Here is a 27,908-nt window from a genome sequence, read left to right on the forward strand (position 1 = left end):
TACGGTTGTGATACCCTGTTGCCTAGGGAAATCCTTACTCAAATTTCTGCTTAAAAACTTGGAGACAGATGAAGGTAGCTCTCCTATAAAGTTATGTACAGATGCATGTTGCAGGTTGGCAGGAAGTTGGGGTTTAAATGATGCTCTCAAGAGGATTACAGAACTTGGGTATGTTCGCAGAACAGTTGGTTATTTTAATATCAGTTCAGGGAAACTGTGGTGTGGGCCATTCCAGCCATTTGACATTTGGTTAATATGGTGGAAAAAGGTAGTGTATTATTCTTGGCTATTGGTATGCTTAAATCCTATAAAAGAACCTTTGTTTCTGCTAGTAACTGATGCAAAGAAAACATTCTCAAAGCTGTACTAAAGTAATCAGGCAATAGTTATTAGAGATGTTTGAAGTTACTACATATTAGATAGTGGGTTAGCTATTTGGTAAAGATTGATTCTGCTATGTTTTGTCTAGGAAGTTGTACTGATGAGAGCTCTACGAGATATGAATCTTCCTAAATTTGTGTTTGAAGATGTACCTCTCTTCCTTGGCCTAATCTCTGACCTGTTTCCTGGCCTGGATTGCCCTCGAATCCGCTATCCTTACTTTAATGATGCAGTAGAAGAAGTGCTGGAACAAGAAGGTTATGTTATTTTACCAGTCCAGGTATAAAAAATGTTAATTGCTGGAGTTTTTGTTGTAAACATTAGGCTGGATATGCTTTGCTGCACCCTGGAGAGACTCCAGGAAAGCCTAGCTGGTATACACCAGCTGCTGATCTTTTCCACAGAGGAATTATGGACAGCAGTCTATTGAATCAATATTTATTTTTCAGGTTGATAAAGTAGTTCAGATGTATGAGACAATGTTAACTCGTCACACTACAATGGTAGTTGGACCTACTGGAGGTGGCAAGTCAGTTGTCATTAATGCTTTGTGCCAGGCCCAAAACAAGTGAGTATGGAATTTGATACATTTGGTACATTTGGTATTTGATACATCTGGTTGTAAAATGTCATAGACTGCATTATTCTGTATAGTCATGACAAGATCAATAGCTGACCATAATATTTGTTGGGGTTAACATGAGATGGTATTGTGTCATTTTAATATTGCTTTTCTTGCTGTATCTATAGGCTAGGATTATTGACAAAGGTTTACATAATGAACCCCAAAGCTATGAGTGTTATTGAGCTGTATGGGATCCTTGACCCTACCACACGAGACTGGACAGATGGAGTTCTGTCAAACATTTTCCGGGAGATCAACAGGCCTACTGAGAAGAAAGAGCGAAGGTAGACAGCTAGAAATCAATGTGGTGTTGATTTTTAGCTACTGAGTTTTACATCAATGTTTTATTTTATTTTATTTTAAATATTTGATACTGCACTATTAAAAAAAAAAAAAAAAAGAAAGCAAAGCTAAATAAATAGTAAATGTCTAGGGGTTTTTCTGTCTTCTGAGAGTTTCCAGCCTCAGTGAGATGGATGGAAACTATGCAGTTATCAAATATGAATGGGAGGCTTCAAAACACCTGGACTGACATTTACACCATTGATGGCACACCTGAATTATGAAATATATTAGTAAAATCAGAGATTAGTCAGTGCCCCTTGGCTCATGTATTCACAGGTACATTCTGTTTGATGGAGATGTGGATGCTCTCTGGGTTGAAAACATGAATTCTGTCATGGATGACAACAGGTTATTGACCCTGGCAAATGGGGAGCGGATTAGACTTCAGTCACACTGTGCTTTGTTGTTTGAGGTAAGTAATGACTGTACCGTTTAGTACATGGGAAGGGTTAGATACAGATGAGTCTACAAAGCCTGAAAGCAGTTACTGTGGCTGTTCTTTGTTTAACTATACGATCATCTTGTCTCGTTATTTTACAGGTTGGTGACTTACAGTATGCATCTCCTGCCACGGTATCCCGCTGTGGAATGGTCTTTGTAGATCCTAAAAATCTGAAATATATGCCCTACTGGCAGAAGTGGATCCAAAAAAGAGAAAATGAGGTGGGAATTTCTGCACTTGTTCAGTGAGTATCTGTATTAAATACCAACCTGTAGACAGATGTAAAAAACCAACTTTGTAAAGACTGTCTGATTTTCTGACAACAAATTTAATCTCTAGGCCTGCAGCAGAGGTCTAAAGAATATTCCTAGCTTTTCTAACTCCTGGTTGTTTCTGGGAAGTGAAGAACCAAAAAATCAGTTTACCTGATCTCCAGAGTGTTAACAGTGAGAGTGCTTAGGTCCTTGTTTCTTACATTTAGATTAAAAAGTCAAGTCCACAGGGAGTTGAAGTAAGAGAACTTAGTTGCTAGTACCCAATGAATGCAGATCTTCATCTGCCGAAAACCCAGTCTATACAACAGTGTCACATTTCTTCATGGTACTGTACCCTGTCTTTGGTAGAAGTGATTCCTGCAAGAACAATTGTACTTGGTCAGCCAGGTATTGATGGGAAGATCTGCTGTCAAAAATCAGCTTTCCACTTTTCTGTGTACTGAATTATTGTCCTTTTCATTCTTCAGCAAGAGGCAACTCAATTGAATCGTCTCTTTCAAAAATATGTGCCCTACCTTATTGATATGATTGTAGAGGGAATTGTGGAAGGCAGACATGGAGAAAGGCTGAAGACCATTGTTCCTCAAACAGATTTAAATATGGTAAGGAATAGAGAATGAAGATTGAAAAAGTTTGTCTAGAAAGAGAAATGGAATGATGGAGAGAGTAAAAACGTCCCAAAGAAAGCACAGGAGTAGAGTCCATGCTGAACTGTCGGTTTGCTAGTGATGAGCACTAAGAGATAAAAGAAACAGCCAGTTCCTAACAATGCTCTTCTCCTGCATTAAAACTCATATCTGTAGATACACTTGTAAGGACAGAAGATCAGCAAACACTCAGCTGTTGCTGAAAACATGTTAAGAGTTTTCATGTGTCCAAATAGCAATTCCATTTACGGTTCTATTTACAGTTTTGTCTTGTTTTACAACAGGTGGTGCAGTTGACTGTGATGCTGGAAGCTCTAGTTGTGGTACAGTGTGATGATCCTGATGTTCTGGAGTGTTTTTTCTTGGAAGCTTTGTATTGCTCCTTAGGTGCTACTCTTCTTGATGCTGGGAGAATTAAGTTTGATGAAACTGTTAAACGTATTTCCTGCATGTCTACTGTTCATGATGACAACGTCCTGGCTAAGCCAGGGGAGCTGCCAGGTAGGATCTTGTCATAAATTAGTCTGAATCCCATTGATTATATTAGAAAAATGTTAGTTTCCATGAAGGCAGAACATCATTCTTCCTTCCAGCTAGCTATCCTGGCTGCAAAATATGCCCACTGAAAGACTATAACTGAAAACCACATAGAGATACTGATGCTAGGTGACTCTCAGCTACTGGTCTGTCCTCACAGAACAGTACTTTTGTATGTCAAGATGACATGAAAGGAAAAATAAAATGTGAAAGGAAAGCCAGTGGAAGGCGCTTAAAATGCAATAGTACCTTCCAAGTGCTGGACTGCGAGAATTTTGGTTGATATCTTACTGGGTTAAATGACAAGTGAACAGAACACAGTGTTGCCCAACTTGGTCCAGAACCTCACCCTTCACTTTCATCTCAATCAGATTATTTTCCTATGAAATATTTCAGTGTCCTAGAAAACTTCCAGTTGCTTAATGGTTTGCAGGTCAGCTACCAACTTTGTATGACTTTCATTTTGATGGATTTCAAAAAACTGGGTACCTTGGATGAAACTTGTTCCTGAATATATTCATAAGCCTCAGGTGAAATTTCTTGACATTCTAGGTGAGTGTAAAATATAACACAGTGATGATATGCCTTTAATTTATAGTGTGCCACCACTGAGTGCATGACACTTAACATGAGCAACCTCTTTCTATGCTGAAGGTCATCTAGGTTCAGTTTCTTGTGATGACACAAATCAGTTTCTTTAATGTTCTTGTCATGGTAGTTTATCAGGAATGGAGTTGATATTTACAGCAAGGTGTCATAAATAAATGAGGAAAGGATGAAAAGCTTGTTTCAATTAATAAGGCTATTTAGGAGCTAACAATGCCTTTTACAAGCCAGAATAGCAGAAGATTCACAGTCTGCTCTACCAGAAACTCTAGGAAAAATGTCAGCTCCATGGTTCAAGTACTCAGTAGATAAAAATTACATTCTTAAGGCTGCTATTGGTTGTTACTTCAAGCACTGTATAATAGTGACAGGTGCTTTTCATAGTTAAGGACAAATTAAGGCAGGTTATTTTATAGTAATACTTCAGCAAGCACAGCTTAACTTCACTGACACAAGAGATAATTACATGATCTATAATGAATTTGCTAATGGCAGGCTATTCACATAGAAAAAAAAATAATTTCTGTAGAGTTCTGGGAAAATACTCATGATCCAAATAAATCCTGATTATATCTTTGAAATAGGGATTAAATGGATCTTAACCAGTCTATGACCCTCTTACATGGAAGATAACTTCCTTTTTAATATAACTATAGGAAAAAAGATCCCAATGATAAAAGCTGAAAAGAGATGGTTGAGCAATTAAAATTTTCTTTCAACATTGTTAGTGAGTTGATATTTCAGATTATGCCTTTGTGCAACTGCATGTTAATACCTTGAGAGTCTGGTCCAGCACTATTCTATAAATATAAATCCCCCAGCTGTACTGCATTTTGATTTAACCTGCTATCATATTCATGATCTTTTTCAGTGCCTACAGTGGATACAACACGCACTACTTGGTTACTAGAACAGATGGTAAAAACAAACTGCCCAGTTGTTCTTGTAGGTGAATCGGGTACATCTAAAACAGCAACTACACAAAACTTCCTAAACAATCTGAACAAAGACCTTAATGTATGTATGAGGCGTTTTGCCTTGTTTGTAAAGCTGCATTTTCATTCTTTGTCCTTGTGTTAAATTTTCATTGTGAAGCCTGAATCTGTGGGTAGCAATCATGACTTTAGTAACGTGACTGCAAGCTCCAGACCCAAAGCGTGTGAATGATTTGAGAATCCTTCAGGATCAAATGTTTTCTTTCTTCTACCATGTACAGATTCAATTTTATAAAGTAAATATATATTACTGAAGTGCTAAGAATGGGATTACTTTCTTTGTCCTCTGTAATTCAAGTGAATAAATGGACCAGAGAAGTATTTCCTGTATGTCTGACAGTCTAATATACAGAATATTTTTTGAATGCTCTAGTTAAATAAAAGAACAGGTGAAAATCCATTCTTATCCATTTACTCCCCTTTGCAGCTGCTGCTAGTAATTAACTTCTCTTCTCGTACAACATCAATGGACATTCAGAGAAACCTAGAGACAAATGTAGAGAAACGAACTAAAGACACTTATGGCCCTCCTATGGGAAAACGTCTCCTTGTTTTCATGGATGATATGAATATGCCAAGGGTAAGTTGCCAGTTGGATCATTTCTTTATGCCACTAAAATAATGTTTCTGTGGCTTGATATTGGCTGCAGTTTGTGTATTGTAGAAACCATCCCTTTTTCTTTACAAATGGGGAAAATTATGTGCATTTAGATTATCTTGGACAACAGGCACTTTTCCCATAGGAGACATTGGAATGAATGTTTGCAGTCAGTGCTAGAGCTTTACAGAGTGTCACTTGGTCCTTGTAGTGTTTTCCTGAGTGTGGAACACAGTATTTCCACATTTATAGCAGTAACTGGCATGCTGATGTACTGTGCTCTAAATATCTTGACTTTTTTGTATTACAAAGGTTGATGAGTATGGCACACAGCAACCCATTGCCCTGTTGAAGCTGCTACTAGAAAAAGGCTTCTTGTATGACCGTGGTAAGGAGATGAACTGTAAACTTCTTCGAGACCTGGGTTTTATTGCTGCCATGGGGAAAGCTGGAGGAGGTCGGAATGAAGTTGACCCTCGATTCATCTCACTCTTCAGTGTTTTTAACATACCTTTTCCTTCTGAACAATCACTGAATTTGATCTATGCCTCCATCCTTAAAGGCCACACTGCGGTAATTTCACTGTTTTAAAAGGATTTCTCAACAGGTTTATTATTTTTAAATAGACATTTATCTCTGTGTTATAGCAAGACCTGAAATCTTCTGTTGTCGGGCTTTCTACTTATTTGGAACCTCATGCAAACCTTTCCCTTGCTCTCCTCTTTCTCAAGAGATGGGTTTACACTGCTTTAGTAAATTCTTGAGTAAAATGTAAAGATTCAAGTCAGCAGATAATTTATAAACCTGGTGCTTTTCATGGGTTGAAACCTGTGAATGATTTGGTTATGATTCCTGTAACCAAATACACAAAGGTCAGCAAACTGTTTCCTGAAAGACAGTGAAAAATTTAATACAGTGCAGTAGACCGCATTACTAGCAAGTAACCTGCAACATTCTATAAGAAAAGAACTCATTTTTTCTGCTGTAGACATGCTATGGAAATTCCAGTCATGGAGTTTGATGTTATCTTCAGCACTGTGCAAGCTTGGACGTGAAGATGGTCCCTCCCCAAAACATTTAACTGGAGAACGTTCATCCTACAGAGGAATAGGGATTTCTGAAAATGTTTGTCCTCAGTTATTTGAAGTATACCAAGCAGGGTTAAAGCTGGAAAGCAGAATATATTTAATAGCATTGAGTTCTCTCTGGGCAGTCTCATGAAAACACCTCTTCTTTCTCATGTTTGCAGATGTTTAATGAGTCTATATCAGCCATCTCTGACAAGATTACTGTATGTACTTTGGAGCTTTATAAAATGATTATTCGTGACCTACCTGCTACTCCTTCCAAATTCCATTACATTTTTAATCTGCGAGATCTTTCCAGGGTCTATAATGGACTTATTCTTACAACTCCAGAAAGGTAAGAATAGAAAAATTGCCTTCAATGGTCCTACACCTGTTTATATTGCATGAATGTGGGTGAAGGTGAGGTAATTTGGTACATGAAATCACTCACATTTGGTCTCTTTTCATTAAACTGTCACCACAATGAGAAAATGTTCAGGAACATCCTAAATTGTGATATTACTCTTGGTGAGAAACACTGATGAGTTAGTCTTTCTTAAATAAGATATTCAGAGGTAGAAATGCAAGCAGATTTATTTGCCCTTAGGAAAAGAACAAAACCAAAAAGAATAAAAAAAAGTCAGTCCAGACTTTGGTCCGTGTTATTAACCATATGGCCTTAGGAATCGTGTCAGCTCATTTGGTGCAGTCTGATATTTCAATTTTAATGTAGGTTTCAAACGGTGACCCAGATGGTGAGAGTTTGGAGAAATGAGTGCCTGAGGGTTTTCCATGACAGGCTGATTAATGAAGCAGACAAAGCGTTGGTGAGTAATTTCTTTCAATTTTTAGTAGTCACTGCCTATTACTATGGCAACTAATTTGCAAGAGCAACATTACCAACTGTTGCACTTAGAACTTGCAGTCAGACTGCAGACTTGTCTAACCACTATGTTTCTCCATTAATTTAAAACATGGCCCATGGAGTTGTTTTTTTTTTTTCTAAAATAAAGTGACTATGGCAGACTGAGTGAGCAGATCAGATAAAGGAATGGAAAGTGTCACTTGGTTTGTCTGTCCAGGAAAATTGGTTAGCAGTGGCGCAGGTGAGAAAGTGTAAGAGCAGTGCAGGGGAAAACTCAGGAAATCAAGTCAGCGTTTTCCTTTACGAAGGATTGTATCAGAATGTGACTGTACAATCAAGTAGGAAAAAGAGGGATAAGAGCTGAGTCCTTAAACAATGGATTCAGTTTTGATTGTTATGCAAATTGGAAAATGCTCCAAATTATATCAAATTATATATAACACAAGAGAGAATGACACCAATTTTATACCTTGAGAATTAGGGGAGTAATTGGGGTAAAGTTTACTTCTACGTAAGCTACTTGTAAAGCAACTTGCTTAGGTGAAAAAGGGTAGATTAAGATGACTTCCGGTTTTTCTGCTTAAAACTTTCTCCTATAACATACAAAGATACATTTCCAGCTTAATTTTCACAACTCAGAATAGTTATATTGCAACTCTTCTGTTCTTGTACATTCATTCAGACTTACAAGATTTCTGAGAAATCTTGGTGGTGAGCCATCTATGAATGCTGAGAAGGAAGGTTTACTAATATAATATTTATACCAATATATGAGAAGGTATTTTTTTTTAATAGGCTTATCCTTTTCTGTCTTAAACTTCTGCAGTCCATTGGCTTGAATGGTTCTTGAACTGCCTGTTAGATCATTTTAGATCATACATAGAACACAATAGGAGGCTGTGGCCTTTGGATCTTCTAGTGACATAAGTATCCCCTTGAAATCAGTCAGTATTTGAGCAATAATCTGCATTATCACCCTTCTAAGTGTTTCTGGATTCAGAATCATTTGCTTTGTTGCGTTGTCTGACTCATTTCATATCCTTGAAGGTACAAGGTCATATCAAAAACCTGATTGAAGAGAATTTCAAAGATGACTTGGAGCAGGCCATGAGGGATCCTATCCTTTTTGGAGATTTCAGGATGGCACGGAGTGAAGGAGAACATCGCATTTATGAAGATATCCAAGACTATGATGCAGCAAAAGCTCTCTTTCAGGTAGTGTGCATCAGCTTGGAACTGTGCCTGATTCTGTCTCTGTGCCAGAGGAACAGGCAGGAGCCAACTATAGGAAATTTCTTCTCTTTCTGTGTGCACATAGAATTTTATGTGCACTGTTACCCATTTGGGGTCTGCAGTAATGAAAACTGAGGATCAGCTACAGAGTTGGCAGTGTTTTCCAATAGTTTATTTTCCCTGAGGAAGGGGAAAGGAATAATGCTGCTAAATGGATTGTTATGTTATTAATGTTATTAATTATTTCACTGGTCTCATAGTAACATTCTGTCCACCTTTGTCTGCAGGAGATTTTGGAAGAATATAATGAAGTTAATATTAAAATGAACCTGGTTCTTTTTGATGATGCTTTGGAGCACTTAATCCATGTACATCGCATCATACGGATGGATCATGGGCATGCCCTGCTTATAGGAGTGGGAGGCTCAGGAAAGCAGTCTCTAACAAGACTGGCTGCCTATACAGCTGGATACGAGGTTAGTGACCCTGCGTCTTTGCAGTGAAAGAAGACAGGGAAAGCAATATTGTGATCATGATTAAATTGCTGAAGGGGAGGGAAGTCACTCAGTCAAGGTAAGATCAGGCTGACATCTGTTCCCTGTGCAGAGAAAAACAGGGTGAGATGATTGCCAGGAGGTCTAAGATGATGAGTGTGGGTGATCTGGGCAGGAAGCTGTCAGTGCCTGAATCTGGGTTTTGGCACTGGGACAGAAAACAAGGATGGGTCTGGCAGTGAACAACTAATAGTCCCTAACTACTGCTTTTGTTACTTATCTGTATTACAGCAGCACTCCAGTGCTGCTTGAGGAACCTTGTTGTGATTAATACTGTAATATTTCAGATAGGAAATGTTCCTCTCTCAGAGGTTCTTTCAGTCTCTTACAGAGGATTGGAAGGGAGGAACAAAAAGGAGGATGAACACAAAGCAATTCTGAAAATGCAATCCCGTGGGCTTGTACAAATGTAATTTTTAAAAAGAATGTAGTGAATAATTTTTTCAATACTTACACATTTACTTATGATAGGGGCCAAATCAAAACCCTTGATCTGGTCTAATTGAAATTCAGTTACCATTGTGTCTTGGGTCTTCTCTTGTGTCTGCGTCTTCTCAGTATATGCTTGCATCCTTAGGTGTTTGAGATCATATTGAGTCGAGGATATGGAGAAACTAATTTTCGAGAAGATTTGAAAGATTTGTACCAGAAGATGGGTATTGAGAACAAGTCAATGGTCTTCTTGTTTACAGATGCCCATGTAGCAGAAGAGAGTTTCCTGGAACTCATCAACAACATGTTAACTTCAGGTGGCACAGGCAGCCTCAATTACTCCCGATCAGTATCTATTTGTGACTCATAATCTCCAATGTACCTTTGATCCAGCTATTACTGTTTCAGTCTGTGTCCTCTGCTGCTTTAGTTAGTTACACCTTTCAGTACTACCTGAAATGATCTTGGCCTTAATAATGGCTTTTTGGCATCTTCTTACAGTCATTTGTATGTGTTTGGGAGGCCTATAGGGTTAATTCCTGCTGATCATGATGTTGCAGGAGTCTCAGATTTCTTCCAAGACTGAGGCATAACTTCAGCTGCATTTGACCACAAACCCACCTTTTGTCCCATTGGCTTTTGAATAGCATTCACCTGAGCTGCAGCAACTGCTTATATATATGCTTATATATGTCCTAAAATGTTTAGTATCTTTTAGTGTATGCAGCAGCTGAAAATGAGCAGTAGCTGGCACTGTGTGACCACCCTGTCTATAGAAGTTCCTACACATTCTGATCCGAAAACAGATGTGTTAAATCTTATCCCTTTCCTTGGTCTAGATTTCCCTGTTCCTGGTCTGCTTATGTCTGTTGTTAGGTAATTTAGGCAATATTTGCCATGTGATGGAGAGAGTGAAAATGTGAACTGATGGTTTATAGACACTAACGAAGATTTTCTTTGCAGAGTTAAGAGCACTTTATGTTCTTGTGACATTTTATATATGTTGCTGAAGCCCAAACAAAATGAATTAATTATCCTCTAAATCCCCTTGCATCATCCTAAGTACTGCCTCTCTATTTTCCATGGGGACTGGAGGGAGGAGGAGAAGCATAGAGAGATTAATAGGTTTGTTCAAAACTACCCAGAATAATTTTTGCAGAACAAGGTTTAAAATTTGTGTCTCTGGTTTCTCATCTGCCATAGCCCCAGCCATATGGTTTTCTCTTACTGGTTGTTCTCACTAGCATTCTTCTGTCCTTATGTTACAGGAATAGTGCCAGCCCTTTTTCCAGATGATGAAAAAGACACCATACTAAGTCAGATTGGAGATGAAGCTACTAAAGCTGGTGTGAACCCAGCTAAAGAGAGTGTCTGGCAATATTTTGTAAACAAATGTGCAGGCAACCTTCACATTGTCCTGGGAATGTCCCCAGTTGGGGATGATTTGAGAACGTGGTGCAGAAATTTCCCAGGTATCAACTGTATACACTGCTTAGTCCCTTCCCTGTGAAATACAGGTTTGCAGACAAGAGAAAATCTCCAGTGGACACTCAGATATGTCTGGCAGCTAACGCTAAGCAGAGCAGGTTTCATGATTAAGGATTTGCAGTGCATTATTTTTTTTTTTCCAGTTAAATACCACATATCAGCAAGTATTATTGATTACCATTTACCAGATCAGTTAATTTTCCAGCTGAACAGCTAGAAATCAATTGGTCATCCTCATTAAACTGGAAATATACAGCCATTGTCTGCATCCTCTCTTCTGGAGTTTACGGGAGAATATGTGGTATTAAATCATTATGAGACTAGGACAGTGGTAAGAGAAACATTTTTATATCTAAAGCCAAAAAAAGGGCATAGTGAGAGGGATACCTACTGAGAGAAAAAACACCTGAGCCTGGTGGATGTTGTGCTTCAGCAGGTGGCTGAAAGGAATCCTGGGAGGCTGAAGAGACAGATGAAAGATTGGGTACAGGTGGGAATCTTAAGGCAGGCATTAAAATACCTTGTTGCATCTCTTGACTGCATCCTGTACAGCCTAAGGAATAGTACAATGGGGTTACCAGGACACAGGTGCAGCTTTGTGGTAAATATTGTGGTAAATTGACTTTGTGGTAAATATTGTTACTAAGCAGAAGTCAAATGAGATAGGTCCTGCAAATTCTTAATGCAAATAAAGTTAAGCATGGGACTGCCTGGCAGATTAGGGTCTAGCTTTACAAAGGAATTTTTCATATAACACTATCCTTTTATTTTAAGGTCTTGTCAACAACACTGGTATTGACTGGTTCTTGCCCTGGCCCCCCCAGGCCTTGTATGCAGTTGCACAATCCTTTGTTGGTATGTAAAATGTCAGTATTTTAACCCACTAGCCCTTGGGATTGCCTAAGAAATATGTTCTTTACTTTGCAGTTATTGTAGATTTTATCATTTGACTTCCCATTGTGCTTGTTACCCTGACTCTAAATGGGTGACGCAAAATCCCAGTCATAAAATGCTTTCAGATTTGAGTTTCTTACTCAAATAGATTTAAAAAATTACTAAAATGCAAGTTCCCAACTCTGCAGACAATGTGGCCTGCCTACCAGGAGGCCCAGTTTCTCTTCTGACTTTGCCTTGATCTTGCTTTTTGACCCAGAAAAGAGTTCTTTTTTTTGTGCCTGCCTTTACATGTACATAAAAAGATGATAATTGGCAGACTCTGAAAAAAAAAAAAATCTTTGAAATTTTTTATTTCTTCTGCCCAATTTTAGGAAATAATGAACGCATCCCATCAGGGAGCTCCAAGTCAGTGATTGAGCACATGGTCATGGTGCATGAATCTGTAGGGGATTTCAGCAAGAGGTTTCTGCAGAAACTGAGACGTAGCAACCATGTCACACCAAAAAATTACCTTGACTTTATCCAAACTTATTCAAAATTACTGGAGGAGAAAAATGAGTTCATTTTAGGTAAGGTTGTGTAGATGTTTTCTACTTATTAAAAAGTGATTTAAATACTTTTTTAAAAAATGTGATGAGAATCCCATATATTACATTATGCAAAAATCACTTTATCAGTTCTATCTCAAATACTATACTGGTATCTGGTTTTGACATTGGACCAATATCCTGGCTACATGTGAATGTTCAGACTTTCTGTCACACAGTAGGCTCTCCTCAGATTCTTTTGTGCATGAACCTGAGGCAGAATCTCCAAACCAGACACTCCTTTGTTTGGGGAAGAGTCTGCTTAGATCTAATAACAGCTCAGCCTAGCTCAAGGTTTGACGTTCTTCCTCAAGCAGAAATTCTTTTTCATACTTCAGTGGGCACTGAAATATGTGAAGAGGATAAAACATGAACAGTGTAATATGGAAAGCAAGTTGTGGCACAGGGCCACTGTGTGACAGCTCGAGTGACATTCACACCATCTTGGGTGGGAGGCTCAGGAAAGGAAAAATCTCTAAGAGCCATTTTCCTTTCATAACCAAGGTTGCCTTCCTGGAAAGGGCACCTATAAGCCTATTTACCTTCTGTGAGATTTTCTGTTGCAGTATGATAGTACACAGTCAATGAATCACTAACATTTCTCCCTTTTTTTCTACCTAGCACAATGTAAACGGCTGGATGGCGGCTTAGTTAAACTGAAGGAAGCTAGTATACAACTGGTTGAGCTGAACAAGAAACTTGCTGAGCAAAGGATTGTGCTAGCAGAAAAATCAGCTGCTTGTGAGGTTTTGTTACAAGAGATTTCAGCAAACACAGAAGCAGGTAGGTAGTTTTCAGCTACTGAAGTGTCCCACAGGCTAAGCAAGGCTCACATAGTCTGTGTTGGGTTGGATTGGAAGACCCTCTGAGAGCTCCTGCTGCTTCTAGAGGTAACCCTCTTGTATCTGTGCTGATCTAATGTCACGCTAGAAGAGTAGATCCCCTGTCTTGCCCAAATTGCCATCTTTTCTATATATTTGGCCTACAGTACTTTACACAGCTCAATACTATATTCACCTGCCCTTGTTTTCCCTTTCCAAGGTGTCGGGTGTAACGTGGGAAACAGGCCTTAGCAAGAAAGGGTCCTTCTGATTCAGGAAATTACTATTAGAGGAAAAACAGAGGGAAGGATGGGAGGAAAAGATATTATGTATGCTGTTGTGTAAATCACTAACAGTGTTCCTAACCTGGTGATGGAACTGTGAACACTGGCAAGCTAGCAACACAAAGGTACTGGGTTGATAGTAATTTCTGATTTTCAGCCAAGAGCAAATTTATATTAGTATATGTTTTGTATACACGTTTGAATTATCCATTTATGGTCCTGCCTTTACAATTTCTAGCTGAGGAGAAGAGAAAATTGGCTGAAGAAAAAGCTGTGGAGATAGAGGAACAGAATAAGATCATTGCTGTGGAGAAGGCGGCTGCTGAGGCAGCTTTGGCTGAAGTCATGCCTATTTTAGAAGCTGCCAAGCTGGAGCTTCAGAAGCTTGACAAGTCTGATGTGACTGAGATCAGGTGACTCATTTGGATGTACAGAGGCATAAACTCTTGGAAATTCACTGAGAGGCCCTTGTTTGCAGGGTCTGAGTCTTAGCCTCACCTTTCTCACCTGCATGTGTATGGGTGAACGTCAGGGCATCAGTTGTCCAGGCGTAGAGGTCAGAACAGAATCCCCTGATTCCTAGTCCAGGACTTTCCCTCAAGCCTGTTCTGCCAGTCCTTTGTTTGACGTTTTCCCCATATTTCTCTACCCTGTGTCTGACCCATTACAAACTGGTATGTTTTTTGCCTGAGTGGTGGCTGTCCAAACCCCTTTGGTTTTATTGTGTGAATAGGAACACATACCAGTTGTTTTTCAGGGATGCTTTGATGGCATGAAAATTTATTTCTCTGCTGAATTAATTTCTCTCTGTGTTTTTATAATGTATCTTGTATTTGCAGATAGATATAAAATCACATCCAGTCCTTGGCTCTCCCTGAAATAGCAATGGCTCTCCCTTCCCTGCCATGCTTGTTTAGTCTCCTTTCTCTTGTAGATCTCTAGATTCTTCCTGTATTGCTTCTCCCAATGGACAGCTGCTTCACTGCCCTAGGGAAGAATATCATGGCTGAAGATTTTAGGCCTTCTGCTGTTGAAATCCTTTAGTATTTCATTGATCGAATTGTCTGAATACAAGAATTGGTTTCGAGCTTTTGACTAGTTAATGATTTCTTGTCTGGCCTGGGTTATCTTTTTTGTGTAGGATATCTTATGTACTAGCTCTTGTTGTATTGCAGTGGCACTCTTAACAGGAAGTACCTGTGCCTAGCATCATGTGCTTTGTCTCCTTTTTCTCCTCCGCTGTCTCCTTCATCTCTTTTCTAGATCCTTTGCAAAACCTCCTAAGCAGGTGCAGGCTGTTTTGGAATGTGTTCTTATAATGAGAGGTTACAAAGAATTAAACTGGAAGACAGCCAAAGGAATGATGTCTGAGGCAAATTTCCTGCGATCCCTGATGGAGATAGATTTTGATGGAATTACTCAGAGCCAAGTGAAATCTGTCCGAGGTAAATTACTGATCTGTATACTTGGAATGAACGTAGGATCTTGTTAATGTGATTAGACAGCAGCAATCCTTCCAGTGTTGTTTGGGAGGGTGGGATTCACTTTGTGCAAAGGGACAGAACTGTCCTAATTGTTGCAGATGTTGCATTGTTGGGATGACTAGATTTTTCAGAGTTCAAAGATCTTCTGCTATGTGTTACAGCCAGTTTATACCTTAGCTAGGGTCTTGCCCACTCTGGTTTAGAGCAGGCAAGAAACAAGCAGGATAGCTGAGCAGGCCTGCTGTCTGCTTTTAGCCACTTAGTAGAATTACAACCTCATTCATGTGGTGGCAATTGAAATGTGATATATGCAGAGTGGAAAGAAGATAAGCTACATCTAAAGCTTATGGGCCAAATTTTGCATATGCTCACAAGGGTGTAATCCAGAGTAGTTCCAGTAAGAGGGGAATTTGGCTCCTTGAAAAAAATTGCATCTGACTGCTGCAGAGAAAACAAACTCTGATCCTCAGACATACTGAACAACTCCTGAATGCATTCCCTTTATGGAGAAGGAATTTGAGAAATCACTAGAAATACTGTGCTTGTATTGTTAGAGCCCAGTAGTTTCATCTTAAGGTCAGAGTCTCTTTAATATTCTGACAAATGTTTCATATTTTCTGTCACAGCATTGCTTGATATTGCTGGTAGGGAAAGCTATTTCTCTGAGGATTTCTCCACTGTAATTCAATTCGCAATATTTTTGTGTTTGCCCATTTAGGTCTATTAAAGAGTCTTAATACTACCTTCAGTGAAATGGAACTTGTTAGCAGAGCAGGACTGGGAATGTTAAAGTTTGTTGAAGCAGTGATGAGCTACTGTGATGTAGTTAAAGAAGTCAAGCCAAAGAGAGAAAAGGTAAAGTATGTGGATTCAAACTTGGAGGAGGATGAAGCATGATCTTCATGAGAAAAATAGTACTTGGCAATTTTGTAGACTGCCCATTTCTTCTCTTAGAAGTGCTTAAAAAGAGGTGTTTAGGAGAGCTATTTTAGGAGGAGCAAGGCAGGTACTTGGTAATAAATTGCTGTGTTTGTTGTGTCATGATGCTGGGATGTGGGTTTCCATCCATTCCAGTGCTTGAAGGAGGAGGGAGGAACATGTTCAGCTGGAATTTTGTAATGTAACGTGCTTAGAAAAACACAGTTTATAGCTGTCTACTGAAAAAAAATTCTTAAAACACATGGCATTTGGACAGAGCAGACCTCAGCAATACACAACATCCATGTCCCTTAAACCCAGACCTGTTGATTAACTTCTTTTAGAATAACTGGTAGGTTAACTTTATTACCAAGGGTGATCTAATGTCCGGCAGATGATGCTGAGAAACTTTCTTCAAGAAAAGGCTATTATGTACAGCTGACTAATGAGAAAATATATTCACTAGATGATGAGTCTGATTATTTTTGAGGCCTTAATACTGTTGTTATTAAGCAGACAAACCTCCCTTTTTGTCACAGGATGACATTGACTTTCAATGTCATCAGGACTACTCACATGCTTTAATATACCTTGTGGGTACAAAACTCTGGGAGATTTATCTGCTTTGGAAGTGCAGTATCAGGCCATGATGTATATGTTTGGGATGGGAAGAGGTGGGTGAGAAACAGTACCAGTTACTTTGGTTTACATTGTTTATTAACAGGACACTTTGAAATACATGAAATAACCAAAAGAAATCTGAGAATTTAAGACTTCTCTCCAAAGCGCTTCTTTCCCCTGATACTCTTATGTTTCCTTCATAATGTAATGTAGGTGGCTAGGCTAGAACGGAATTATTACATAAGTAAGCGGGAACTGGAAAAGATAAAGGCAGAGCTGGCTACCATTCAGGAGGAGCTTAAAGCTTTGGGGAACAAATATCAAGAGGCAATAAAAGAAAAGCAACAGTTACAAGAAGCAGCAGAGATTATGCAGAGAAGATTAGAAACTGCTGACAAACTCATCTTTGGTTTGAGATCTGAGAACAAGAGGTAAGCCTAGATTCAAAGAGGAACATTTTTGACATCAGAGGGTCATATGCCAGGGATAAAATCTATTAAACGGAGACATTTTTGTCAAATGGACATCACTTTCTGTGATTTTTTTTTTCTAAGAAGAGCTAATATTGGTTCTAAGCTAATATCCATTAGCTCATGAAAAATAACACCAACAATTTTTAGTGCACAAGAACAAGGTGAACTCAGATTAAAAGGAGGAAGGTTCAGATCAATGCAATGTCTGTGGCCATCATAATAGTGAGAGAAAAACTGAGTGTAAATTTGGGGGTCTGTCTCAACCTACATCTAAAGTAGCAGCAGGTAGAAATTCTGCACATAAACCCCATCTCTGTGGTACAGACTGACCCAGGATTCTGTTGTAATTCTATCAGGTGGACAAAGGAATTAGAGGACTATGAAATACAAAAGGTGGAGTTGCTTGGAGACTGTCTACTCTGTGCTGCCTTTCTGAGCTATGAAGGAGCATTCAGCTGGGAGTTTCGCAATGAAATGATCTATCAAGTATGGCAAGAAGATATCCTCTCACGAGAGATTCCTCTCAGTCAACCATTTAGGATAGAAAGCCTCCTGACTAATGAGGTGGAGGTTAGCAGGTATGTCCAGTCAAGAAACCCAATGACTACTGAATGTAAAATTGTGAAGTGGGAGTCTGGATCTGAATCTGTCACATTGTGGGTAGAGGTGCACAGCCATACCAGAGAGCCCATTTTACTTTCATGTCTCAAAGATGACAAGGAAACAAATTATTTTTCTTCTGGTTAATGAAGGCTATCTGTTATAACAGACTCTTGTACTTTATACTCTAGGGACAATCACTGAACTTATATAAGGAAATTTTTTGAGTAGTTATTTATAATGTGTTCCCATAGGCCAATAGGAGTCTTTTAATTGACTTAAATGAATTTGGAATTAAACCTGTGTCCAGATAGCCCATATTTCAGCTACTGCAGGATTACTTACCAAATGCAATAGTCAGAGTTTTGAGTAGTGTAGCTACAAAGGACTCACACAATGAGTCTGTCTGAGTTTTGACGCTGTTCACAGAATCACATACATTACATGTTTCCTTGTGTGTCTAGTAGTGTGTTCAGTGAATTACTTAATTTTACTGACAAATTAAATGTGCTGCTCTCCCATCAAGTTTTCATCTGAACCTGGTCTTTGATCCATTCTAATCCTAGGTGGGTTTCCCAAGGATTGCCTCCAGATGAGCTCTCTGTCCAGAATGGCATCCTGACAACATATGCAAGCCGCTTCCCACTCTGTATTGACCCACAACAACAGGCATTACATTGGATTAAGAAGAAAGAAGAAAAAAATAACCTGAGGGTGAAGATAAATGATAATTTTCATTCTTTACTGGTCGTTTTAAAAGCCGCATAAATATCTGTCATCTTGAATGGGAAACAGATTATGTACTGACAAACATGTCTGTTGTGCCTGTAAACCAGATACTGAATATCACTGTCCAAATGACTTTCAGTTCTTTGGAACACATTTTTTTGGGGGGGGATCTTGACTAGCCTTAGTACACACAGAAACAGTATAACCAAAAAGTTGGTGTAGACTGTGTTTTATCCCAGCTTCAGGATAGAGTTTTCTTGTGGGACAATTAACACAGTCAGAGACACAGTTGGAACTTTGAAGAGTAGTTCTTCAAATGGAAATTATTCTCAACTAATCAGAAAAAAAAAAAGCACCTCTACTGTTTTGTACCAGTGCAGTTTATATCATCTGTAAGAGGAAAGACAAAAAGCAACAAAGAGCAAACTTCATTAATGCTGGAAACTATTGTAAAATAATAATGTTCAGCAAATTGAATATCAGTTCTCTTTTCATATCTTCCCATTTTTCTCTTGCAGATGGCTTCCTTTAATGACCCAGATTTCCTTAAACAACTAGAACTGGCCATAAAGTATGGAAACCCTTTCTTGTTGCATGGTGTCGATGAATACATTGATCCTGTGATAGACAATGTCTTAGAGAAGAATATCAAAGTTGCGCAGGGGCGAACATTCGTTGTCCTGGGTGACAAAGAGGTTGACTATGACAGTAATTTTAGATTGTACCTGAACACCAAGTTATCGAACCCAAAGTATTCTCCCTCTGTGTTTGGCAAAGCTATGGTTATCAATTATACAGGTAAGCAAAAGTGTGTATTTAGTAACAAAGTAATGATTATGCTGTAGTGCAAGTTTAGGTCCTGGATGTTTTTCTGAAACAGCAATGAAATTCTTTTAAAAGATTCATTGTCTCCCTTATACTTAGCATCTGATTTAATAGAAAATTCTTCTCACTTCTCTGTTTTAATCTAAAACTGAGCTAAATGTCTCTTCTTGCATCAGTCACATTAGGATACTTTGGTGGAATTAAGATACAGAGTTATTAACCAAGTCACTCTGTTACATTGCTGTAGTTTTATGAGATGATCGAAATGAAGTAAGTTGTGTAAAAGCTCTCCTTGTGTTTAAAAAAAGACTGTGCTGTGTACATGTGTTGTATCTGTAGTTACACTAAAGGGCCTAGAGGATCAGTTGCTCAGCGTCATTGTGGGTTTTGAAAGAAAGGAATTGGAAGAACAGAGAGAACATCTCATCCAGGAGACAAGTGAGAACAAAAACTTGCTAAAAGATCTGGAAGACTCTCTCCTTCGGGAACTGACATCTTCCACAGGAAATATGTTGGACAACTTGGACTTGGTGCAAACCCTGGAAGAGACAAAATCCAAAGCTACTGAGGTACCGGCTCTGGGCTTTTTGGAAGGATATCTACTAATAGAACATCATCTTTCCTTTTTCATTGTGCTGCTTCTTTCACCCTTGAGGCTAGGAATTAGTTTGAAAGGAAATGGAGAATTTTCTCATGAGTATGTTGCATCTTTCAGTATTGAGCAGTATTTTATTGCATCAGAGAACCAAATCCTATCTTCAGGAAAGTCCTTATCAGGACCTAAGTAATGGTTCTTTACAGTTCTAAAGCAAAGAGAATATGATACATTTCTTTCAGCTCTGAAGCAACCTTTGTCTTATACTGTATTAGATCTGAAATGAAAAATTATGGTATTTGTTACTCAGAGAGGATGCAGTCTCTTTTCCTTGGAGGTTTTCAGGCTGTAGTTGGGCAAAGCCACAGCTGACCTGATCTAGTGGTGGTCATAGTCCAGCTTTGGGCAGAAGGTTGAGCTAAAGATCCCCAGAGGGCCTTTTCCACACTGTTTCCATGATTCTGTGTAAATCTTTGCCTGTACTTTCTATAATGATACAGGGTAGAATTAATTTTATCTAACTCTTGATTTTTATAATTCATACTAATTCTTCAGGGTTACCTGCTCAGATTCCCTCTATAGTCAACAGAGGGAGGCGGGCACTGAATATCTCTGCTTATTGTGATCTAATACACATACTGTGGATCAGCATGGTAATTACATGTGTATAAAATCAATGTATGGCTAGGTGATTGAAAAACTGAATCTGGCTGAGAAGACAGCGGTGGATATTGATCATCTTCGAGATGGCTACAGACCAGCTGCCAGGCGGGGGGCCATTTTATTCTCCGTTTTGTCTGAAATGGCAGTTGTCAACATCATGTATCAGTATTCACTGGTCTCCTTCTTAGAGGTTTTTGGATTCTCTCTTCGGAAATCCATGCCCAGTCCTGTTCTTCAGAAGAGATTAAAAAACATCATGGATACACTGACTTTCAACACCTATAACTATGTCTGCACAGGTTAGTGTGATTTAGTGATGGACTAATACTGTGTTGTGCAAACACTGGTTAAAAGCCATGGCCTCAGTTAGTTTCCGTTAGAGAGGCAAGTTACCAAGCAGTGAATAATGTTCAGTTCTCAGCACTGGTCCCGGGTTTACACTTTACTACCTGCTACTTCTTTTTGAATAAACTATGCATATTACCAAGGTAACTTTTAGAGAAATGCTTTTCTTAATAAAGTTACAAATGGTAAGTTGCAGCTATGGATCTCACATCCCTGGACGTAGCTCACAGATCCTGTTTTGACTCTGTAAGCCTGATCCAAAGCCCCATCTTTGATCACCCTGATCTTTGTGGGGTTACTAGATGCAGAATGTGGATTTAAAGATTGCTCCAGTTCCACACGTTTTAGCAGCTGATTTTTGAAAATATTATCCTTTCAATGTAGGCTTGTTTGAGACGCACAAGTTACTATTCTCCTTCAATATGACTGTCAGGATAGAACAAGCTGATGGCAGAGTTCCACAAGAAGAACTTGAGTTCTTTTTGAAAGGTAACCTAAATATTTATATATATGAATATATAGCTATATGTAGCAATAGCTAGAAGATCTTTCAAGGATAGATTTTTGACTAGATATGAGTTGCTGTAAGAGCTAGCACCTAGAGAAACCACTGCAGACAGCTGAACTATGTTGATTTACACAAATTGTGGATTCTGATATTTCTGTTTTTTTCACTTTGTTAAACAGTGAAGAGGCTAATCTTTCTCTGCAGATGTTGACAAAACTCACATTAGCTAATTTTAGGAAGTTACCTGAGAAAATAATCATTAGTTATTTTCTGACTATGTATAAATAATTTTAGAAATAGTTGCAAAGATACAACTCTGGCTTTTGCAAGTACTTGTAAAATGCCATCTTTTCTTCAGCAGACCAGTTTAATTTCACAGTGCTTCTAGAAGCAAATTTCCAGTTGGTTTCTCTGTGCAGTGGGGCTGTATGTGTGGTCATGTATTGGAGAATTGATGACATAGACTTTCACTCTGGTTTCTGAATGTGACTAGGCAATATTTCCCTGGAGAAGAGTGCACGAAAGAAACCGTATGCTTGGCTTCCAGAGCAAGGCTGGGAAGACCTAATTTGCTTGTCTGAACTATTTCCTGAGAAATTTGAATCTCTTCCAGATGATGTAGAAAAAAAATCCAGATGTATGGAAAAATGTACGTGCTTTTCTGTAATCCTGTTCTCTCTCCTTGTTTTTCTTCTGGTTTTAAATGTTCAAGTATGATGCAATGTGCCATAGCACTCGGCAGGAAGCATGTCACCACTGGCTTTTTCTGTCAAGGCCTTGCTTTTCTTCTTGACCTCAGTTAGTGATTGGCTTATTTCCAGAAAAATTAAAGCTCTTATTATTTAAAAAACAAACAAAAAAACCATTTCCTGGTATACTGTAGATTTTTTATTTTCCCGTCAAATGCCTTAGATGAGTTATTTGCCCTGTTAAAGTCAGTGCAATTTTTGCTGTTGATTTCAACAGTCAACATTTCACTGATATTTTGTACTGCTAAATGGTACTTTGATCTTCTTGTGGAATTGAGTTCTATAGGCTAGTTACAAACACAGACTTTCCTTTGTTCTACCTTTAGTTTCATTCCATGTCTTCTTGCTTTATAAGAAGCCTTTCTACAATCAATCTGTTAATACTATTTGCTTGAGATGCTGTTTTCTGTATCTTAAGAGAATTACTTGACATAAAATGAAAGTACAAATGTGTTTCTGGACCTAAATACTGAAAAAGTTGATTTTTTTTTACATTCATGTAATCTTTTACTATTTCTGTCCAGCTGATTGTCTGTCATTGTTGTTCTCCTTCTGTCTCTTGACCCCTTGTTAATCAAATTGCTTTTGTCTGATTCCCTAGTAATTTAATTAATAGAACCATTTGATTCATTCGCATTGTCTCCCATCTTTTCTTGCCAGTGGTATGATACAGATGCTCTGGAGCAGATGCCATTCCCCATGCAGTACCAAAACAATCTCACAAGCTTTCAGAAGCTCCTACTTTTACGGTGTTTCCGTGTGGACCGGCTGTATCGGGCAGTAATGGACTATGTTATTCTGACAATGAGTGAGAAGTAAGTCACTCTCTTCTTTCAGACCCGAATCATACCGTTCAGGTATTTCACACAGAACTGGAGTTGTCATTAACCGTGTAAATGATTTTGTAATTTGCCTAAACAACAGAGCATGAGTTGTATCTTTTCCATGTGCAGTCTGCAGTGAGCTTTGATGTTTGTGTAAAAGTCATCATCTACACAAGATGGCTCCTCTTGTGCAAATTAGCAGTTTATTGTGCTTCTTTTCCTGCCAGGTATGTGCAGCCCCCTGTGATCAGCTTTGAAGCTATCTTTGAGCAGAGCAGTCCTTACTCACCGGTTGTTTTTATCTTAAGTCCTGGCTCTGATCCTGTCAGTGACCTCATGAAACTGGCTGAGAGGACAGGCTTTGGAGGAGATAGGCTCCAATTCCTAGCCATGGGACAAGGCCAAGAAAAGGTAACTTCGGTGGGCAGGTGGGATGTGCTGTGTGCAGCACGTTAGTCTGTGAATTGCAAATCATGCTCCTAATGTTGTGGGCCTGTTCAAATTCCCTTTCCAAATGTCTGCTCCATTTTAAAGGGAGTTACTTTGTGGTTCAGACACAGCACACAAATTGCCAGCCTGTGATGTGAAAGGAGCCATTTGGCTGATTGGCTGATTTTATGGTTTGGGTAAGGGTAGATCCAGAGTGATATTGTCATCTGTTAGAAAACAGTTGAGCTGAAAAGATGTTACTCTGCAGCCTTTCAGAGGTTAATCAGTGACCCTGTGTCGCTGTGTATGGACATGAGTTGATTGGAAGTCACAGTGTTTGTTACCAATAAGATATCCTCCTGCTCTTTCTGTCTTTCCTGTAGCTTTCTTTTTTGGTATGGACACTAAGGCAGGGATGTCCAGAGCTTTGCAGCTGAATGACTTAGCTGTGATTTCAGCAGTGGGAGATCTCCTCTTAGGTTCATTTAGTCCACCACTTCCTAGACTCTGACCTTCACCCTCTTCTGGGCCATGCATGCTCCTGTACTGTTTTGAAATACTTCAGTGCTCTGTGTGACTTTGAATTTCAAAATGAATTACTGAAATTAAAAAAGCATCTCAGAGCAACTTCTTGTGGTACTGGAAAATGTCTGTTCTCAGCAAGAAGCATTCTGTTAAGTCTACTAAAGCTAACTAACAGGCTGAGTGTGCTTGCTAACAGGAAGAAATCCACTGCACTAACCCATCAGATTCAGTTTGCTGACCGGGTAAGGGGTAAGTTACTCACAAACCTTTCTCTATTTTAAGATCGCTTTGCAGATGCTGGAGAATGTGGTGGTTCGTGGAGAGTGGCTGATGTTGCAGAACTGTCACCTTTTGGTGAAGTGGCTTATCAATTTGGAAAAGGCCCTGGAGAAAATTACAAAACCTCACCCAGACTTTCGCCTCTGGCTGACTACTGACCCGACCCAGGGCTTCCCAGTCGGGATACTGCAGAAGTCCTTAAAGGTACTGGGTGCTGGAGACACCCCAGGCAGGGGGGCATGTCCTGCCACTCCTATTCAGCAAAACAGACTGGCCTTGGGAGGAGCACGACCTGAAAGCAACATGTTGCCTTGGGCTGTGTGTACTAGCTTTTAGTCTTCATAAGCCAAATCCTTTTTTCATCATCCTGTTTATTTTATGGTGATTTTTCCTTTGGGTGAAAGCTGTTGAGCAGTGTTTTTTTCTGAAGCAGTTATGTCAGAGTAGAGGTTTGTGAGTAGACCTGGAAATGTGACAAATGCTCTTTAGATTCAAATGCTGCCACATGTGAGGAATATCCGGAGAGGCAGAAATAGCCCTGGCAGTCCTGACGCTGAAGTGCAGGGCTGAGGTCTGTGTCTAGCCTGGCAATAGTGCCAGCGGAGCAGACGTTGTAATAGGATAATGGTTTCCAGCTGCTACGTCAGGCCGCAGCATTTATCACAAGCAAGCTGAGCTGATTATTTTGAAGGCACAAGCCACGATGCTGTCCTAATGTTCTTTTCTATGGCTGCTTTACTTCTGTTGTGGTGAGCCAGTCCTGTAAACGTAATTATTTTATTTCAGGGATTTGAAAGCAGTGGCATGACAGATCACCCAGTATGTGCTCTAGTGTATCAGAGACAGCTCTGGAATATTCACCTCCAGCAGTGCTTAGTGCTGCAGGTGGGAGGAGTGAGCATGAGCGTATCTGTAACACTGCACATACACACGGTGTAGGTCTAGCCATGAGCAGTGAGAACAAAGGTTTTACAGCACTTTGAAAGAGCTGCCAGGAAGCTGGCTCTGCTTCAGTTTGATCATCAGTAAAGCCACATTAAAGACTGTTAAGCCATCTTACTGTGGTGATATGTAGGACACACTACAATGTGTAAAGTACTGATATTTCAGTAAATTAGATCTTCAAGTGTGATAAATATTAATGTCTTTCCAATAACATGACTATTTCTAAAATAATATCAAGTTTCTCTTTACTTAAGTTTACCTTGGTCAACTTAAAAGGTCTGTTTCATGTCATTACTTGAGTAAAAAATCCATATTGATATGAATTTGGAACGCTGCTCAAAAGTTTCAAGCTTGCATTGTATAGCTTACTTAGCATGATATATTTACTGCTTATTTTCCTGAGGCTATCCACTAATTCATGGCTTCCCTAATTATTTTGATAGGTTGTGACAGAACCACCTAATGGTCTGAAACTGAATATGAGAGCCACCTACTTCAAAATTCCCCCAGAAGCCTTAGAACAGTGCCCACATCCTGCCTTTAAATCCTTAGTCTACGTCTTGGCATTTTTCCATGCTGTGGTTCAGGAGAGAAGGAAGTTTGGGAAAGTTGGCTGGAATGTACCGTATGATTTTAATGAATCTGATTTCCAGGTAAGAAAATAATTACAACAGCTCTTATATTCTTGAGTTGCTCAGATTACTTCTGAAAACATATGCTCTGTCCAGCTTTAATCCTTTCTCACAATAAGATTTTGCTTCTATCTGCTGCTGTGAAGTCATGTAGACTCCTGAGCTTCAATAATGTCAATTTTGGCCACTAAAAATTAATCAGATTCCCAGTCCTTCATATTTACATTGCCTCTCTCATGGGTTTCTTTTCTTAAGAGGATTTATACTTAACTTTTTGATTATTTGAGGAAGAAATAATTGTTAGTTTTCAAACAGGAACTATGTTAAATAAAATCTATGAATATGTATAGCCGATTTATGAACCTTCTTATCTCACATGCTCCAACAACTTTATTAGGTCTGCATGGAAATTCTTAACACATACTTGACAAAAGCTTTCCAACAAAATGATGATAAAATCCCCTGGAGCAGTCTCAAGTATCTTATTGGTGAGGTGAGTGCCTACCACGTCACTATGGAACACTTGATGGTAGAAGAATCCAGATAAATTAAGCTTTCTTTCTGCGCGGGCTGTATCATCAAGTCAAGCTGCCTGAGAATCTCTCCTGGGCAGTCTTGAAACTCCCGTGTAGCCCTGAGCAAGTCACTTAATCTCATGATCGCAATGAAATAGAGCCATTGTGTGTAACTGCACAACAGGGGAGTTACGGTGCTTAATTAATTTTGAGTGTGAGCGCCCTCGGGATCCTCTGGTGAAAGGGACTGAACAGCACAACTTCACAGTATTATTAGAACGGTGGAGTATTACTGATATGAGAGCTGCACAGATATTTCCAAAGCTCTTGCAGTTCTTTACGTGACATGTGCTGTGCAATAGCTGGCCAGTTCAGTGTAGCTGCTGTGACATGAAATCCTGCAGAAAGCTGTTATTTCGCAGCACTTAATCACAGCCAGATGTGAGCTGGTACCTACGGAAGGTACCGCTGCACATAAATCGCCAAGGCTGGTTGTGAGGGGTGTCCGGAGCAGCCATCTCCAGACCAAATCCAAGTAGGTCCTGCTTGTTCCCCCTTGAGAGGCAGCGAGAGGCGGTGGACTCGGTGTCCCTTAAGGGAGATGCTGTTACACCATGCAGTCACTGCAAAAGCAAAGAGTATTTTGGACCTTTCAGCGATTATTAACTGTATTTTCTGCTCCAAAAGCCAGTGCTATAATATTGATGTAACTGATTTCTAGGTCATGTATGGCGGACGTGCAATTGATAGCTTTGATCGTCGCATTCTGTCCGTCTATATGGATGAGTACCTTGGTGATTTCATATTTGACACATTCCAAGTGTTTCATTTTTATAAAAACGACATGGTTGATTATAAAATTCCACAAGGGACTGTAAAAGATGACTTTGTTGGTAAGAAATGCTTTTCCTGCCACGTAAGTTAGCGTTAAAAAGAAATAAAAATCTACTTACAGCATACATTCTTTCCATATGTCCATTGCTGGATATGAGAAATTGAAAGGAACTTCTTTGGGCATCGCAAGTGTGCGTATTGCAAGGTTATAATCCACTGATGATACTGTTCTTGCCCTTTGTAACGTTAGCTTACCAGCAAGCTCCTGATTTCTTTAAAAAAGAATTAAATCCCCAGGTAAACAAGCATGTTAATTTTGTTATTAAGTGATACATTTCCATGGGGTGTGTGTGGGGGGGGTGTATTTCATGCTTAAAAAATGTTTATTTCATCCTTGCAGTGTTTCAACACCAGCTACAGCATTTTTTTTCAAGCAGAGCACTAACAGAAATACATTTTTGCCTGGTAGCTGTGGTTTAATGTATCGCATCTTTAGGCAGCGTGTTTCTGTGTTGCAGAGGCAATAGAATCTCTGCCGCTCGCTAATACTCCAGAGGTATTTGGTCTTCATGCAAATGCTGAGATTGGGTATTATACACAAGCAGTTCGCGATATATGGTCTCATCTTCTTGAGCTGCAGCCTCAAACAGGTATGCACGTTCTCCCTTCCTCCGAATTGTTTTTGTAACTAAGCAGTAAGGAGGCGGCGAGCGCCGTGCGGTGGGGACGGCGGTGC

The 27,908-nt window shown here is 39.3% G+C and overlaps 1 protein-coding gene across 1 annotated transcript in view; it reads left to right on the top strand.

Moving 5' to 3' along the window:
- The window catches only part of DNAH10 (dynein axonemal heavy chain 10), a 57,037-nt gene that overhangs the window by 26,056 nt on the left and 3,073 nt on the right, over window positions 1–27,908 (top strand). The window contains 40 exon segments of the mRNA XM_042805639.1: window positions 470–661; window positions 831–949; window positions 1,132–1,290; window positions 1,628–1,763; window positions 1,892–2,014; window positions 2,536–2,670; window positions 3,000–3,216; window positions 3,686–3,721; window positions 3,724–3,804; window positions 4,730–4,875; window positions 5,281–5,433; window positions 5,764–6,024; window positions 6,701–6,873; window positions 7,252–7,345; window positions 8,431–8,598; window positions 8,904–9,092; window positions 9,748–9,919; window positions 10,871–11,074; window positions 11,865–11,945; window positions 12,359–12,556; window positions 13,196–13,357; window positions 13,918–14,092; window positions 14,943–15,124; window positions 15,882–16,018; window positions 16,916–17,133; window positions 17,532–17,753; window positions 18,342–18,489; window positions 19,023–19,302; window positions 19,669–19,898; window positions 20,613–20,886; window positions 21,317–21,421; window positions 21,934–22,064; window positions 22,066–22,089; window positions 22,850–23,004; window positions 23,241–23,424; window positions 24,250–24,450; window positions 25,635–25,844; window positions 26,221–26,316; window positions 27,060–27,231; window positions 27,691–27,822. Of these exon segments, the coding sequence (XP_042661573.1) occupies window positions 470–661; window positions 831–949; window positions 1,132–1,290; window positions 1,628–1,763; window positions 1,892–2,014; window positions 2,536–2,670; window positions 3,000–3,216; window positions 3,686–3,721; window positions 3,724–3,804; window positions 4,730–4,875; window positions 5,281–5,433; window positions 5,764–6,024; window positions 6,701–6,873; window positions 7,252–7,345; window positions 8,431–8,598; window positions 8,904–9,092; window positions 9,748–9,919; window positions 10,871–11,074; window positions 11,865–11,945; window positions 12,359–12,556; window positions 13,196–13,357; window positions 13,918–14,092; window positions 14,943–15,124; window positions 15,882–16,018; window positions 16,916–17,133; window positions 17,532–17,753; window positions 18,342–18,489; window positions 19,023–19,302; window positions 19,669–19,898; window positions 20,613–20,886; window positions 21,317–21,421; window positions 21,934–22,064; window positions 22,066–22,089; window positions 22,850–23,004; window positions 23,241–23,424; window positions 24,250–24,450; window positions 25,635–25,844; window positions 26,221–26,316; window positions 27,060–27,231; window positions 27,691–27,822 (6,475 nt within the window).

The sequence above is a fragment of the Tyto alba genome, unplaced genomic scaffold, assembly GCF_018691265.1.
Source record: "Tyto alba isolate M040663 unplaced genomic scaffold, T.alba_DEE_v4.0 Super-Scaffold_44, whole genome shotgun sequence".
In the NCBI taxonomy this organism is placed as follows: Eukaryota; Metazoa; Chordata; class Aves; order Strigiformes; family Tytonidae; genus Tyto; species Tyto alba.